Source organism: Penaeus vannamei, chromosome 17 (assembly GCF_042767895.1).
Source record: "Penaeus vannamei isolate JL-2024 chromosome 17, ASM4276789v1, whole genome shotgun sequence".
Taxonomy (NCBI): Eukaryota; Metazoa; Arthropoda; class Malacostraca; order Decapoda; family Penaeidae; genus Penaeus; species Penaeus vannamei.
In genome coordinates this window covers 40,515,536-40,530,535 of record NC_091565.1, presented here as the reverse complement: position 1 = coordinate 40,530,535, position 15,000 = coordinate 40,515,536, and the positions used below count along the sequence as shown (strand labels likewise).

Below are 15,000 nucleotides of genomic sequence, written 5' to 3'. Positions count from 1 at the left end.
CCCGCAGACAAACCCGAGTGTCAGACTTCCCCAACAACCTACTTCATCTACGACAAGCCCATCAACGTGACATGCTCGGTGACGTCATTCCCCCCCGTGAGAGCGATCCAATGGCAGTGGAACAGTAGCAATGACGTCATCAGCACCGAGCCAATCACCGAGGAGGAAGAGCGTGTGTCGGCCCAGCTGACGGTCGAGCCGATAAAAAGCCGCGAAGACCGAACGCTCACGTGCTGGGCGGTGAATGAGATGGGGAAGCAATCAAGACCTTGTGGATTCGCCGTAAAAGTCGCCCGTGAGTCATCCCTGTCGCTGCGAGGATGTCAGCGGGGTGGAGAGAGAGAGCGAGAGGGACGCTGCTCTCTCTCTCGCCCTTTCCTTCCTCGTTCCTTTTTTCTCCGTCTGTGCTTTTCCTGCTTGTTTCCGGAAGGCTTTCATCTCCCTCTTTTACTACTCCGCTCTGAGGTCACTCGTCGTCTTCCTTCCTTTTTTTCCCTTTCTTTCTTTCTTTCTCTCTCTTTCTTCATCCTGCTTCTTACATTTTTCTCTCTCTTCCTCTTGCAGCCTACCTTCCTTCACATCTTCTTCCTTTTGTGCTTCTCCTCCTCCCCCTTCGCTCAGCACTCCACTTCATCTTGAACTCCCAGCTCCTTTGACTTCCCCTTTTATCACCATAGCTCTTCTTTTCCTCTCTTCCTTCCTTCCTATCTTCCTTTACCCTAACTCTCCCCACCTGTACTTCACCCACATATCTCTCCTTTTGCTCTTCCTCCTCCTCCTCTTCCTCCTCTTCCACACCTTCCAAGCCCGCCCCCTCCACCCTCCTCCTCCTCTTCCTCTTCTTCCAAACCCGCCCCCTCCTCCCTCCTCCTCCTCCTCCTCTTCCACACCTTCCAAGCCCGCCCCCTCCACCCTCCTCCTCCTCTTCCTCCTCTTCCACACCTTCCAAACCCGCCCCCTCCACCCTCCTCCTCCTCTTCCTCCTCTTCCACACCTTCCAAACCCGCCCACTCCTCCCTCCTCCTCCTCCTCCTCCTTTTCCACACCTTCCAAACCCGCCCCCTCTACCCTCCTCTTCCTCCTCCTCTTCTTCCACACCTTCCAAACCCGCCCCCTCCACCCTCCTCCTCCTCTTCCACACCATCCAAACCCGCCCCCTCCCCCCTCCTCCTCCTTTTCCTCCTCTTCCACACCTTCCAAACCCGCCCCCTCTACCCTCCTCTTCCTCCTCCTCCTCTTCCACACCTTCCAAACCCGCCCCCTCCACCCTCCTCCTCTTCCTCCTCTTCCACACCTTCCAAACCCACCCCCTCCACCCTCCTCCTCCTCCTCCTCCTCTTCCACACCTTCCAAACCCGCCCCCTCCTCCCTCCTCCTCCTCCTCCTCTTCCACACCTTCCAAACCCGCCCCCTCCTCCCTCCTCCTCCTCCTCCTCCTCCTCTTCCACACCTTCCAAACCCGCCCCCTCCACCCTCCTCCTCCTCCTCCTCCTCTTCCACACCTTCCAAACCTGCCCCCTCCTCCCTCCTCCTCCTCCTCCTCTTCCTCCTCTTCCACACCTTCCAAACCCGCCCCCTCCTCCCTCCTCCTCCTCCTCCTCCTCTTCCACACCTTCCAAACCCGCCCCCTCCACCCTCCTCCTCCTCTTCCACACCTTCCAAACCCGCCCCCTCCACCCTCCTCCTCCTCCTCCTCTTCCACACCTTCCAAACCCGCCCCCTCCACCCTCCTCCTCCTCCTCCTCCTCCTCTTCCACACCTTCCAAACCCGCCCCCTCCACCCTCCTCTTCCTCTTCCTCCTCTTCCACACCTTCCAAACCCGCCCCCTCCTCCCTCCTCCTCCTCCTCCTCCTCTTCCAAACCCGCCCCCTCCACCTTCCTCCTCCTCTTCCTCCTCTTCCACACCTTCCAAACCTGCCCCCTCCTCCCTCCTCCTCCTCTTCCTCCTCTTCCACACCTTCCAAACCCGCCCCCTCCTCCCTCCTCCTCCTCCTCTTCCTCCTCTTCCACGCCTTCCAAACCCACCCCCTCCACCCTCCTCCTCCTCTTCCTCCTCTTTTTCCACACCTTCCAAACCCGCCCCCTCCTCCCTCCTCCTCCTCTTCCTCCTCTTCCACACCTTCCAAACCAGCCCCCTCCTCCCTCCTCCTCCTCTTCCTCTCACCCGTGCATGCTATCTGATGTTTAAAAATAGCCCCCCGTGACATTCCTCCCGCTGGTAACACACATTCTCGAACATTCCATTGCTCTTCGGTGCGTTTCCAATACCTGCCTTGCAGACTTACCCACCTATACCCCCCCACCCCACCCCCCCAACACTTTTTTTTTTGAAGGAACGGGTCTATCTAGCCTTTTGCCGTTGTTTTATTATCCCTTCTTTATCGTCTGTGTTTCAATTCTCCTCCACAGAGATGCCCCTCCCGCTGTCCTCCTGTCGCCTGGCCAACATCACAGCCTCCTCACTCAGCCTCACCTGCCAGCGACCCAACGTGGCTACAGCTGGCACCACCTTGTACCGCGCCGAGGTGAGTGCCTTTGCTCTCTCGACGGCGGTGGCACTTCGCGTCCATGCATGCTGTCGTTCTCGTGTGCATGGGTCGATTGCCTTTTTTTGTGTGTGTGGGGGGGGGGGGGCATGGTTGTGAAATTGCAATAATGGTGCAATATTAGCGGTATTTTGTCATCATTTAAATTTTTTTTATTGTGAAATTCTCAACGATATTCTAAATTTTACCACCATTTTGTTATATATATATATATATATATATATATATATATATATATATATATATATATATATATATATATATATATATATATATATATTTTTTTTTTTTTTTTTTTTTTTTTTTTCTTTTTTTCTTGTTTTTTCCATTTCCATCCTCCCTTTTCCCATTACCAATATTGCACTGAACAACCATCATTTTGATTACCATTGAACCATTCTCCCAATTCAGCCCATACTATATTGCTGAAAGACACGCACGATGAAAATGAACTCCTATTCAATGTCTTTCTGGTATAATGTCTAATATTCTAGTATAATATAGATAGCATATCATACTGTAGTTCTGGGATAGAGATATCAATTTATTTTTTTTATTTTTATTTTTTTTCTTTCTTTCCTAATGCCATTTATATATGTATTTTCATTTATCTGTAGGTTAAAAAATAGAATTATTCCAGTTGTGTCTTTTTACATTTACGTATTCTTCATTCTCATTTAAAAGACTGTCATTTTCACACAAGAGAACGAATGATAGACGTCGAAAGCAAAGAAAGAAAAAAAAAAAAAAAAAGTGAAGAAAAAAATGCAAGAGCAAAAGCGAGCAAAAAAAAAAAAAAAAAAAAAAGAAAGAAAAAAAAAATGTGCAGAAAATGAAGAGCGTTAAAGCAAATCGATAAGTGACAACCCCCCCCCCCCCAAAAAAAAAGGAAAGCCAAAGGAATTAAAACGGGAAAACACGTTAAAAAGTAACAAAGCCAAAAAAAAAAGAAAAAAATGGAAAGAGAAAGGAATTAAAACGGGAAAACACGTCGAAAAGTAAAAAATAATAAAAAAAACACGAAAAGGTAGGCAGAAAAAAAGTAAAAAAAAAAAACGAAAAGGGAAGCAAAAAAAAAAAAAAAAAAAAAGAAAATGGAAAGAAAGGAATTAAAACGGGAAAACACGTCGAAAAGTAACAAAACAAAACAAAAAAACACGAAAAGGTAGGCAGAAAAAGGTTAATAATAATAAAAAAACGAAAAGGGAAGCAAAAGGAAAGGAAAGGAATTAAAACAGGAAAACACGTCGAAAAGTAAAAAAAAAAAAAAAAAAAAAAAAACGAAAAGGTAGACAGAAAAAGGTTCATAAAAAAGCAAAAAAAAAAAAAAAAAAAAAAAAAATGGAAAGAAAGGAATTAAAACGAGGGAACACGTCGACCAGTGATGGACGTCGAGAAGTCTCTCTTCATCCCAAGTTGAAGCTAAAGACTGAATATTTTCTTTTAAGTTCCTGCTGATGAAGACAGAGGCGATGTGTGTTCTTGCCGCTTCCCTGCTCCGCTTTCTTATTCTTTCCTTTCTTCTTCTTCTTCTTTTATTTTACTTCCTTTTCTTTATTTTTTCTTATTCTTTTATTTTCTCTCGTTTCTTTTCCTTTTATTTCCTCTTCTTTATTTTTTTCTTATTCCCTCTCGTTTCTTTTTATTTTCTCTTCTTTCTTATTTTTTATTCTAATCTTATTCTCTCTTTTATCTTTTCCTTTTATTTTCTCTTCTTTATTTTTTTTATTATCTTATTTCCTCTATTTTCTTCTTCTTTTCTTATTTCCTTTTCTTCTTCTCTGATTTTCTCTTCATTCTCTCTCCTTTCCTCTTCTCTTCTTCTCATTTACTCTTCTCCCTTTTCCTCTTTTTTCCCTCTTACTTTTTCTTTTTCTCTTATTTCCTCTTCTTTCTTCTTCTTCTTTAATTTCCTCTTTCTCCCTCTTCTTTCTTCTTCTGCTCTTATTTCCTCTTCTTTCCCTTTTATTTCTTCTTCTCTTATTTCGATTCTTTCCTTCTTATTTTCATTCTCTTATTTCCTCTTATTTCTTCTTCTTTCCCTATTATTTCTCCTTCTCTTATTCCTCTTTCTTTCTTCCCTCTTATTTCCTCTTCTTTTCCTCTCATTTCTCCTTCTTCATCTCTTATTTTTCCCATCTCCTCTTTCATTCCTCTATTCTTCTTCCCCTTTCTTTATTTCTTTACCTCTTTCTCTTTCTTCTCCCTTTTCTTAATTTGCCATTCCTTCCATTTTTTTATCGTCTTATCTTCCTTCCCCCATCTCCCACCTTCTCTTATTATTTTTCTTATTCTTTCTACTCTTCTTACATGTCTTCCTCCTCAGTTTCTTATTTGATATCAACATATTATTCTCATTTTATTACTTATTCTCATAAACCCCTTTTATTTATTTATTTATTTATTTATTATTATTTTCTTTTCTGGCTGTCCTTCATCTTCTTATTTTTATGTCTTTTCTGCGTACGTAGTTTTACCATTTTTATTTCCTTTTTTTCTCACGTCTTGTGCATTTTTTCCATCAGTTTACCACTTTTTTCTCATATTCTTCTTTGTGCACCAACTTATCTTTTTTTTCTTCTTCATATTCCTCCTTTTCTGCTTCCCGTTCTTCTCTTTTCTTTATCTCTTTCATTCGTTTTCTTCTGCATTATTCCTCTTTCTCCTCATTCCGTATTCACGGCAGAGTTTCTTACTTTTTTTCTTTTTACTTAACATCTTTTAGCAATGTATTCCATCGCTCTTCCTGTTTTTCCTCTTTCTTAAGTTTTTCATTAATCGTCCTCTCCTCTTCCTAATGCATTCTTTTAATTTTCCACTACACCCTCTTTCTTTATCTTTCGCATCTTGTTCCATCTTTCGGTCCTTATTTTTCATTCTAAACCACCTCCTCCACCCACCCACCCTCCCGTTCCCCTTTCTCCTATTGCTCTTCCACTATCTCTTTATTCCTAATTTCTCTGGCCATTCCTCCTCGCCTTTCTCATTCTCCTCTTCCTCTTCCTCTCTTTCGTTCCTCTTATTTTTCATTCTATACCACCATCTCCACCCACTCTTCCTCCCCTTCCTCTTTCTCCTATTCCTCCTCCCCTATCTCTTTATTCCTCATTTCTATGGCCATTTCTCCTCCCTTTGTTCGTTCTCCTCTTCCTCTTCCTCTCTTCCGTTCCTCTTATTTTTCATTCTAAACCACCTCCACCCTCCCTCCTTCCCCTTCCTCTTTCTCCTATTCCTCCTCCACTATCTCTTTATTCCTAATTTCTCTGGACATTCCTCCTCCCCTTGTTCGTTCTCCTCTTCCTCTTCCTCTCTTTCGCTCCTCTTATTTTTCTTTCTAAACCACCTCCTCCACCCTCCCTCCTCCCCCTCCCTCTTTCTCCTATTCCTCCTTCCCTATCTCTTTATTCCTCATTTCTATGGCCATTCCCCCTCCCCTTGTCCGTTCTCCTCTTCCTCTTCCTCTCTTTCGTTCCTCTTATTTTTCTTTCTAAACCACCTCCTCCACCCTCCCTCCTCCCCCTCCCTCTTTCTCCTATTCCTCCTTCCCTATCTCTTTATTCCTAATTTCTCTGGCCATTCCTCCTCCCCTTGTTCGTTCTCCTCTTCCTCATCCTCTCTTTCGTTCCTCTTATTTTTCATTCTATTCCACCATCTCCGCCCACTCTCCTTCCCCTCCCTCTTTCTCCTATTCCTCCTTCCCTACCTCTTTATTCCTAATTTCTCTGGCCATTCCTCCACCCCTTTCTCATTCTCCTCTTCCTCTTCCTCTCTTTCGTTCCTCTTATTTTTCATTCTAAACCACCTCCACCCTCCCTCCTTCCCCCTCCTCTTTCTCCTATTCCTCCTCCACTATCTCTTTATCCCTAATTTCTCTGGCCATTCCTCCTCCCCTTTCTCATTCTCCTCCCCTTTCTCATTCTCCTCCCCTTTCTCATTCTCCTCCCCTTTCTCATTCTCCTCCCCTTTCTCATTCTCCTCTTCTTCTTCCTCTGCTTCTCCATTCCTACATGGTCTGGCGACGGAGTTATCTCGTTCTATAAACAATAAAAGCAAAAGTGACTTTGTTTATTGTCAATCTTAACTCCATCTTCCTTGCCATGGAGAAGGTATTTCAATTGAGTCAATACAAGGCTCTCCGTTAAGCATTCTTTCATTCATAAGAAATTAATTTCCCTCGTGAATCATCACCGGTGTAGGTGGATCTTGGAGGAACCGGTGAACAAACACGGTTATGTCTGTCTTCGAAGAAATTGTCTATATGATAATTGAAAGGGAAATGGAAACGGTAAATATAAAGAGACGAACGAGAAGTGTGTATAAAGACGGGAGGGGGAGGAAATTGAGCATCGACATGGCTGTTATTCTCTCTCTCTCTCTCTCTTTCTTTCTGTCTGTCTGTCTGTCTGTCTGCCTGTCTGTCTGTCTGTCTGTCTGTCTGTCTCTCTCTCTCTCTCTCTCTCTCTCTCTCTCTCTCTCTCTCTCTCTCTTTCTCTTTCTCTCTCTCTCTCTCTCTCTCTCTCGCTCTCTCTCTCTCTCTCTCTCTCTCTCTCTCTCTCTCTCTCTCTCTCTCTCTCTCTCTCTCTCTCTCTCTCTCTCCTCTCTCTCTCTCTCTCTCTCTCTCTCTCTCTCTCTCTCTCTCGTGCATCTGTACAGAGCATACTACATGCTAATATAAACGTACACATAAGAGATATAAACTCGCTATGAAATAGTAATTTGTGAATACTGTTAGCAAAAATGAAATATAGGAAGTTAAATACATTTTCCATAATTCCTCTTGCAGAGATTGCATGCAGTCTCATGATATGACGACCATCATCATTATGCATTCCTAGTCATGCAGATTCTCTCCTCATTATGTTTGACTAGATATGCAAATGAGTATACAGTCGACAAACAGGCTTATATCGGGGTTAAAGCTATACCTACTCAAGTTGACACGAATTTCATCAATAAACATCAAATAATCTTTTGAATTTTACAGCGATCTTTTGCTTTCCATTTACTAGGTCTTTTTTTTACGTTGTATGACTTTTTTATTATCATTCTACGTTTGATTGAAATGAATCGCGTCAAAATTGCAAATGCTCGATCAATCATCTTCCTCTCTCTCGCTCTCACTGTCTCTCTCCATCTCTTTCTTTCTTTCTCTCTCTCATTCCTCTCTATCTCTTTCCATCTCGTTCTTTCTTTTTTTTATCTCATCTTCCACCTTTCCTCACTCTCGCTTTCACTATCTCTCTCCGTCTCTTTCTTTCTTTCTCTCTCTCCTTCCCCCTTCCTCTCTCCCTCTTTCTCTCTCTCTTTCTCTCTCTCTCTCTCTCTCTCTCTCTCTCTCTCTCTCTCTCTCTCTCCCTCTTTCTCTCTCTCTTTCTCTATCTATCTATCTATCCATCTTTCTATCTATCTATCTGCCGATCCCTTTATCTATCTATCTACCTCTTTCTCTCCAGCGCATGGAATCAGGCATTTCTTTCCAATAGGAGTGAAGGTTCCATAATTTGTAGTTATATACACCACGAGCAGAAAAGAGGAAGAAAAAAAATGAAATATATGAAAATAGCGAAAGTTATATAATTAGAACGAAGCCCTGCAGTGTTTATTACCCTTTTTTACCAACACACTGACAGTTGAACAAACAAAATCCATGGATTCGTCTGGTGAACAACACCCTTAGGGAACGGTGTAGTTAGGCGGTACAGGAGGGATATAGGGAAATTTGTTTGTTTTAAAACCGACGAAAGTCCATAAAGTAACCTTATTTTGATATAAACTAAATGAATAAGAAGAAACAGAATGAAACAAAGATGAGTCACTCCCTTGTAAATGTACTTCCAAATGTACCTGAGAACTCCACCTACTCCTGGCTCCTGTACATCAGCACCGACAAATGTACTTATGTACTTTAAGCAAACTCCCTCCTCCGACAGGTGTACGTCGACTTCAAAGAATCCAAAATCTCCATAAGACACACCTATACCTTTCCTTTTGTGCTTAAAGTGGCCCACTTCCTTCAGCCAGGTTTACCCAGAGCACTTCAAGTGAATCCTTAGATACGCTTAAACCAAACGCCTTTTTCCTTCGGGCGGGTGTACGTGCACTTCCACCAGCGCCTTCTAAAAATAAAAATAAAAAATAAATAAAGAGAGAGAGAGAGAGAGAGAGAGAGAGAGAGAGAGAAGAGGGGGAGGAGGAGGAGAAGGAGGAGGAGGAGGAGGAGGAGGAGGAGGAGGAGGAGGAGGACGAGGGGGAGGAGGAGGAGGAGGAGGAGGAGGAGGAGGTGGAGATGGAGATGGAGATGGAGATGGAGATGGAGATGGAGATGGAGATGGAGATGGAGATGGAGATGGAGATGGAGATGGAGATGGAGATGGAGATGGAGATGGAGATGAAGATGAAGATGAAGATGAAGATGAAGATGAAGATGAAGATGAAGATGAAGATGAAGATGAAGATGAAGATGAAGATGAAGATGAAGATGAAGATGAAGATGAAGATGAAGATGAAGATGAAGATGAAGATGAAGATGAAGATGAAGATGAAGATGAAGATGAAGATGAAGATGAAGATGAAGATGAAGATGAAGATGAAGATGAAGATGAAGATGAAGATGAAGATGAAGATGAAGATGAAGATGAAGATGAAGATGAAGATGAAGATGAAGATGAAGATGAAGATGAAGATGAAGATGAAGATGAAGATGAAGATGAAGATGAAGATGAAGATGAAGATGAAGATGAAGATGAAGATGAAGATGAAGATGAAGATGAAGATGAAGATGTAGAAGAAGAAAAAGAAAAAGAAAAAGAAGAAGAAGAAGAAGGAGATGATGGAGAAAAAGAAGAAGAAAAAGAAGAAGAAGAAAAAGATGATGAAGAAGAAGATGAAGAAAGAAGAAGAAGATGATGATGAAAATGAAAATGAAGAGGAAGGGGAAGAAGAAGAAGAAGAAGAAAAAAAAAAACTATTTTCCCCAGACGCACTCAAAGAAACCTCTCTCCCCCGCCCCAGGTGTACTTCGACAACCGCACCCTCTTCGCCAACGTGACCTCAAACCGTCCCAACTTCAACGTGAGTCGACTCGACGCCGGCACGAGCTACCAGATCAAGGTGTACGTGAGTCACGGCCCCGTCACGTCGCAGCCCGTCGTCGTGTCGGCCTACACGTCGCGCACCTCCAGGACCGCGCCAGGTGAGGAGAGAAGCCCTTGTGTGTATGTGTTTTTTTTTGTTTGTTTGTTTGTTTGTTCCAAGGTGTATTTGTTCACGAAATTCACAAAACCTTTTTTTAACCACCGCGAGAGAGAAGCCCTTGTATGTACGTATATATTTTTTCTTATTTGTTTGAGGGTGTTTTTGTTCATTAAATCCACAAAACCTTTATTCAAACCACCGCGCCAGCTGAGGAGAGAAGCCATTGTATGTATGTTTTTTTTCTTGTTTGTTCCAAGGTGTATTTGTTCATGAAATCCACAAAACTTATCTAAACCACCGCGCCAGGTGAGGAGAGAAGCCCTTGTGTGTATGTATGTTTTTTTTTTTTTTCCCAAGGTGTATTTGTTCATGAAATCCACGTAACCTTTATTTAAACTACTGTGCCAGGTGAGGAGAGAAGCCCTTGTATGTATGTATGTATGTAATTATGCATGTATTTTTCTTATTTGTTCCAAGGTGTATTTGTTCCTGAAATCCACAAAACCTTCATTTAAACCATCGCGAGAGAGAAGCCCTTGTATGTACGTATGTATTTTTTCTTATTTGTTCCAAGGTGTTTTTGTTCATATAATCCACAAAACCTTTATTTGAACCCCGCGCCAGGTGAGGAGAGAAGCCCTTGTTATGTATGTATGTTATTTTTCTTATTTTTTCCAAAGTGTATTTGTTCATGAAATCCACAAAACCTTTATTCAAACCACCGAGAAGCTCTTTTATATACATTTACTCTTTGTATAGTTGATTTCAAGTATATTTGTTACGTTTGTTAATTCTATATCCGATTTTAGTGTTTGTGATGGCACCAGTCGCAGGAAAGCAATCGTACTGGTGCTCTGTTGACGTAAGAGCAGGGGGGGGGGGGTTAAAGTACACTAGTGGGTTCGATTTTACTGTTCCTGCTGATGCTTGATTCTAAACAGGTCTCAGTCTAATGGAACACCTGAGCCATATATAGGGAGGGCTAAATATGGTATGAATTCATAACATTTTTTTTACGTTTCGTTTTTAGTACATGTTGTCTTCACCCACCCACACGTACACATAAATCCACACACATACACACGCACACACAAACACACACGCACGCACTCACACCCACACGCACATACCCATCCACACACATGCACACACATACACGCACACACACACACACACACCTACAAACACACACACACACCTACACAAACACACACACACGTGCACCATACGTATACATCCCATTCACCACCTTTCTTCCCAGGATCCCACGAGAGCAGCAGCTCCGTGGGCGAGGTGGTGGGCGGCCTGGCGGTGGCGCTTCTCCTCCTCGCGGGCGGGGTCTGGGCGAGGCAGTACTGCAGGAAGCAAAGCAGGGCGAAGAAGCACGAGCCGAGAGTACCGTCCGACGAGAGTAACCCCGATGTTGTGCCAACTACAGTCGGTAAGTGGCAGAGGTTGTGGCCCACGGGAGGGGAGCTGGGGGAGGGCGGGGAGGGTAGGGGAGGTGGGGTGAGGGCGGTGAGGGTTGGGGAGGTGGTAGAGGGCGGTAAGTGACAGAGGTTGTAGCCCACGGGAGGGTAAGAGGGTGAGGGTTGTAGCCCACGGGAGGGGAGGTGGGTGAGGGCGGGGGGGGTAGGGAAAGGGCGGGGCGGGGGGGCGAGGTGGGTGAGGGCGGGGAGGGGATGGGAGGGGGAGAGGGCGGGGAGGGTAGGGAAGGTGGGTGAGGGTGGACAGGGGAGACGAGGTGGGTGAGGGTGGACAGGGGAGACGAGGTGGGTGAGGGTGGACAGGGGAGACGAGGTGGGTGAGGGCGGGGAGGGTAGGGGAGGGTAGGGGACGTGGGTGAGGGCGGGGAGGGAAGTGCGCCCTTCTGCGACGGGTAGGTCACCCCTACGACGCCCACAGACGAACATATTTTGCGTGATTGGTCCCGGCGGGTGGGCGCGCCTGATTGCCATTAGGAATGCTTAACTTTAATTGATTATTAATTTTCTGCGGCGCCAATAGCGTACAATTTCAATATATATTCCATTTTAAAATCTCGTTCAATTTCGTTAAATCCTCCTTATGCTTTTTATCCTTTTATGTAAATTTATCGTCGTAAGGTCATGCGGTTGGACAGAAAAGGTCAGCTTTAACTAACAACATCAGCGTAGTTCATCTTGAAATACCAAACCAAAAAGGAATGAAGTAAAAACTGTACTACTTTCTCCCTGCATGGTATTCCAAATAAATTTTAAAAGGACATGAACATTACGGTTTTAAACACATAACGGCTCTATGTACTGCACAAACAAGTGTTTACAAAGGCGATAGATTTTATAATTGTTATAAAAATCTAAAATCGCTCGGCGTATTACTGAGAGTCTACCTAGGCTCTTCAAGGTTGAACATCGCCCTTAAGAAAAAGACAGCTAGACATACCTAAAAAATACACCGCATTCACAGATAGAACTCACTGGTATTGGTATTGAATGCTTTATTCAACCAAATAAATTTATATATAATCCATGAGTTTTGTGCTGTTCAAAAGTTGGCTGAGCCTTAATGAGGATTTCCACCCTCATTAAAGCACCTCCTCAAACAAAGCATATCTAATTATTGACAATGACTTCAAAAGCTGCAGAAACAAACTGAACAAAAATAAATTCAAGGGCTTGCAAAAACTCCAAAATGCAACAAAATAATATACTACAAAGGTTATAAAGAGGACAAAGGGAGAGAGAGAATGAGGAGACAAAAGAGAAAGGAATAAAAAGAAGAGAAAGAAAGGACATAAAAAATTATAATGGTAAATTGTATTATCATTACTAATAATTGCAATGGGAAAAACAGTACACTGATTGATAATGAGAAATGTAATTAAATAATAGATGAAAATAATCACCAATGTGTTAATGATAATTGCAAAAGAAGAACTGCTGCACCACCAACAACAAAAATAATGGAAATGATAATAAGAATGATGACGAGGATGATAACAATATTAATGATCATAAAATTATAATGTAAATTATTAAAGTAACAATGAGGATAACCATTGTAACAATAATGTTTATACTAATAATAATTATAGTGATAATAATTAAATGATCCTGAGGATAATGACAATGACAATGATGATATTAATAATGATTACCATATTGTTAAGGATTATAAAAATGATAATAGTATGTGCACTAATGTCAATGATACAGATAATAACAGCAACTGAAACAACAACATCAACAAAAATAAAGATAATGATAATAATAATAATAGTGATAATAATAGCAATGATAATGATAATGATTGTAATAATAATGATACTTATAACAATAAATAATAATAATAATAATGATAATAATAACAATGATGATAATAATAATGGGGATAATAATGATAATAAAAATGATAATGATAATAAAAATGATAATGATAATAATAAAAATAATGATAATGATCATATAGGTTATAATCACGATAATGATAGTAATGGCAATAGTGATCATGATAATTCTGGTAATAATGATAATTCTAATAACAATGGTAAAGATGGTAATGATAATAATAAAAACGGTGGTTGTAGAAGTGACGATAATATTAACAATAATAATAATGATGATGATAACAATGATAAAAATAACAATAATAGTAATAATGGTAATAATATTGATAGTAACAACAATAGTGATAATTATAATGATATTTTTGATAATGATAATAATAGAAATAATAATGATGATAATAATCATAAAACAATAATGATCATAATAATCACAACAATACTATAAAATCAAGGTATTTTATTTACGAATTGCGCAAATCTACCTCGTCCTTTTCAAATTTATAAAGCAAATATAGCTTCACTCCTAAGTTTACTGTTGTCAAAGCTGGCGGTTGAATCGATACTCCCTTTATCAAAGTGATCAGAGAAGAACAGCATTTATGGGGCTGTATTAGTTTTCGAGATTTATTATTATTATTATTATTATTTTCTTCTTTTTCTTTTTCTTCTTATTCTTTTTTTTCTTCTTTCTTCTTCTTCTTCTCCTTCTTATTGATTTTCTTCTTTCTTCTTCTTCTTCTTTCTTTTTTTTCTTCTTCTTCTTCTTATTATTATTGATTTTCTTCTTTCTTCTTCTTCTTCTTCCTCTTCTCCTTCTCCTTCTCCTTCTCCTTCTCCTTCTCCTTCTCCTTCTCCTTCTCCTTCTCCTTCTCCTTCTCCTTCTCCTTCTCCTTCTCCTTCTCCTTCTCCTTCTCCTTCTCCTTCTCCTTCTCCTTCTCCTTCTCCTTCTCCTTCTCCTTCTCCTTCTCCTTCTCCTTCTCCTTCTCCTTCTCTTTCTCCTTCTTCTTCTTCATATAGAGATATACTTCAGGAGGATTACAATTAACCGAACAGTAATCATTGCATTTTCATTTATTCAACTGTATTTGCATTATTACCATCTTTGTTGTTATCATCATCAGTATTTTGTTAATGTTTTGAATTTCATCAGTAGTGATGTAATGTTCTTGTCTTGATAATAATACATATTGATATTCTTCTTATCAATATTATTATTATTTAGTATTCATATCATTATACATATTGTTACTCCTATTCCATTATCATAAAATTTATCATTATCATAATTACTGTTATAATTTTTATCATTATCGTTCCTGTTATTATTATTATTGCTGTTATTACTCTCATTATTGCTATTATCTTCATTATTATCATTGCTATAATGATGATAACCATTATTGTGCTATCCTTACTATTATCATTATCATCATTATTACTAGTATTATTAACATTATCAATACTATCATTATCTCTCGTATTATTATCATTATTATTACTATCATTGTAATCATTATTGTTATTATAGTTATTGCTATCATTGTATTAATTACATTACTATTATTTTTGTTAATATCATTATTGTTATTACTATAGTAATTATTACTATTATTGTAATTTCTATCATTACCATTGTTATCCTGATAACAATGATAGTAATATTAATAATGATAATACCAATATTAATAATAGTTTTGCTATCATTATTATTGTCATTAACCATTATTATTATTATCATTAACTATTATTATTATTATTATCATCACTATTATTATTACTATTTTACTCTTATGGCTGTTGTTACTGTTATTCGTTCATAACAATCCTTCCTCATCATCATCACCATCATCATCATTACCGGAATTTTCTTTATTATCATCATCATTATTTTCATGATTAATCTCATTAATACCATCATAATTACCATAATC

General features: G+C 40.5%; 1 protein-coding gene across 1 annotated transcript in view; it reads left to right on the top strand.

Moving 5' to 3' along the window:
* Positions 1-15,000, top strand: part of LOC113811328 (carcinoembryonic antigen-related cell adhesion molecule 2) — a gene marked incomplete at its 5' end in the record, with an annotated part of 25,201 nt that overhangs the window by 4,104 nt on the left and 6,097 nt on the right. The window contains 4 exon segments of the mRNA XM_070132421.1: positions 8-295; positions 2,411-2,526; positions 9,559-9,739; positions 11,003-11,182. Of these exon segments, the coding sequence (XP_069988522.1) occupies positions 8-295; positions 2,411-2,526; positions 9,559-9,739; positions 11,003-11,182 (765 nt within the window).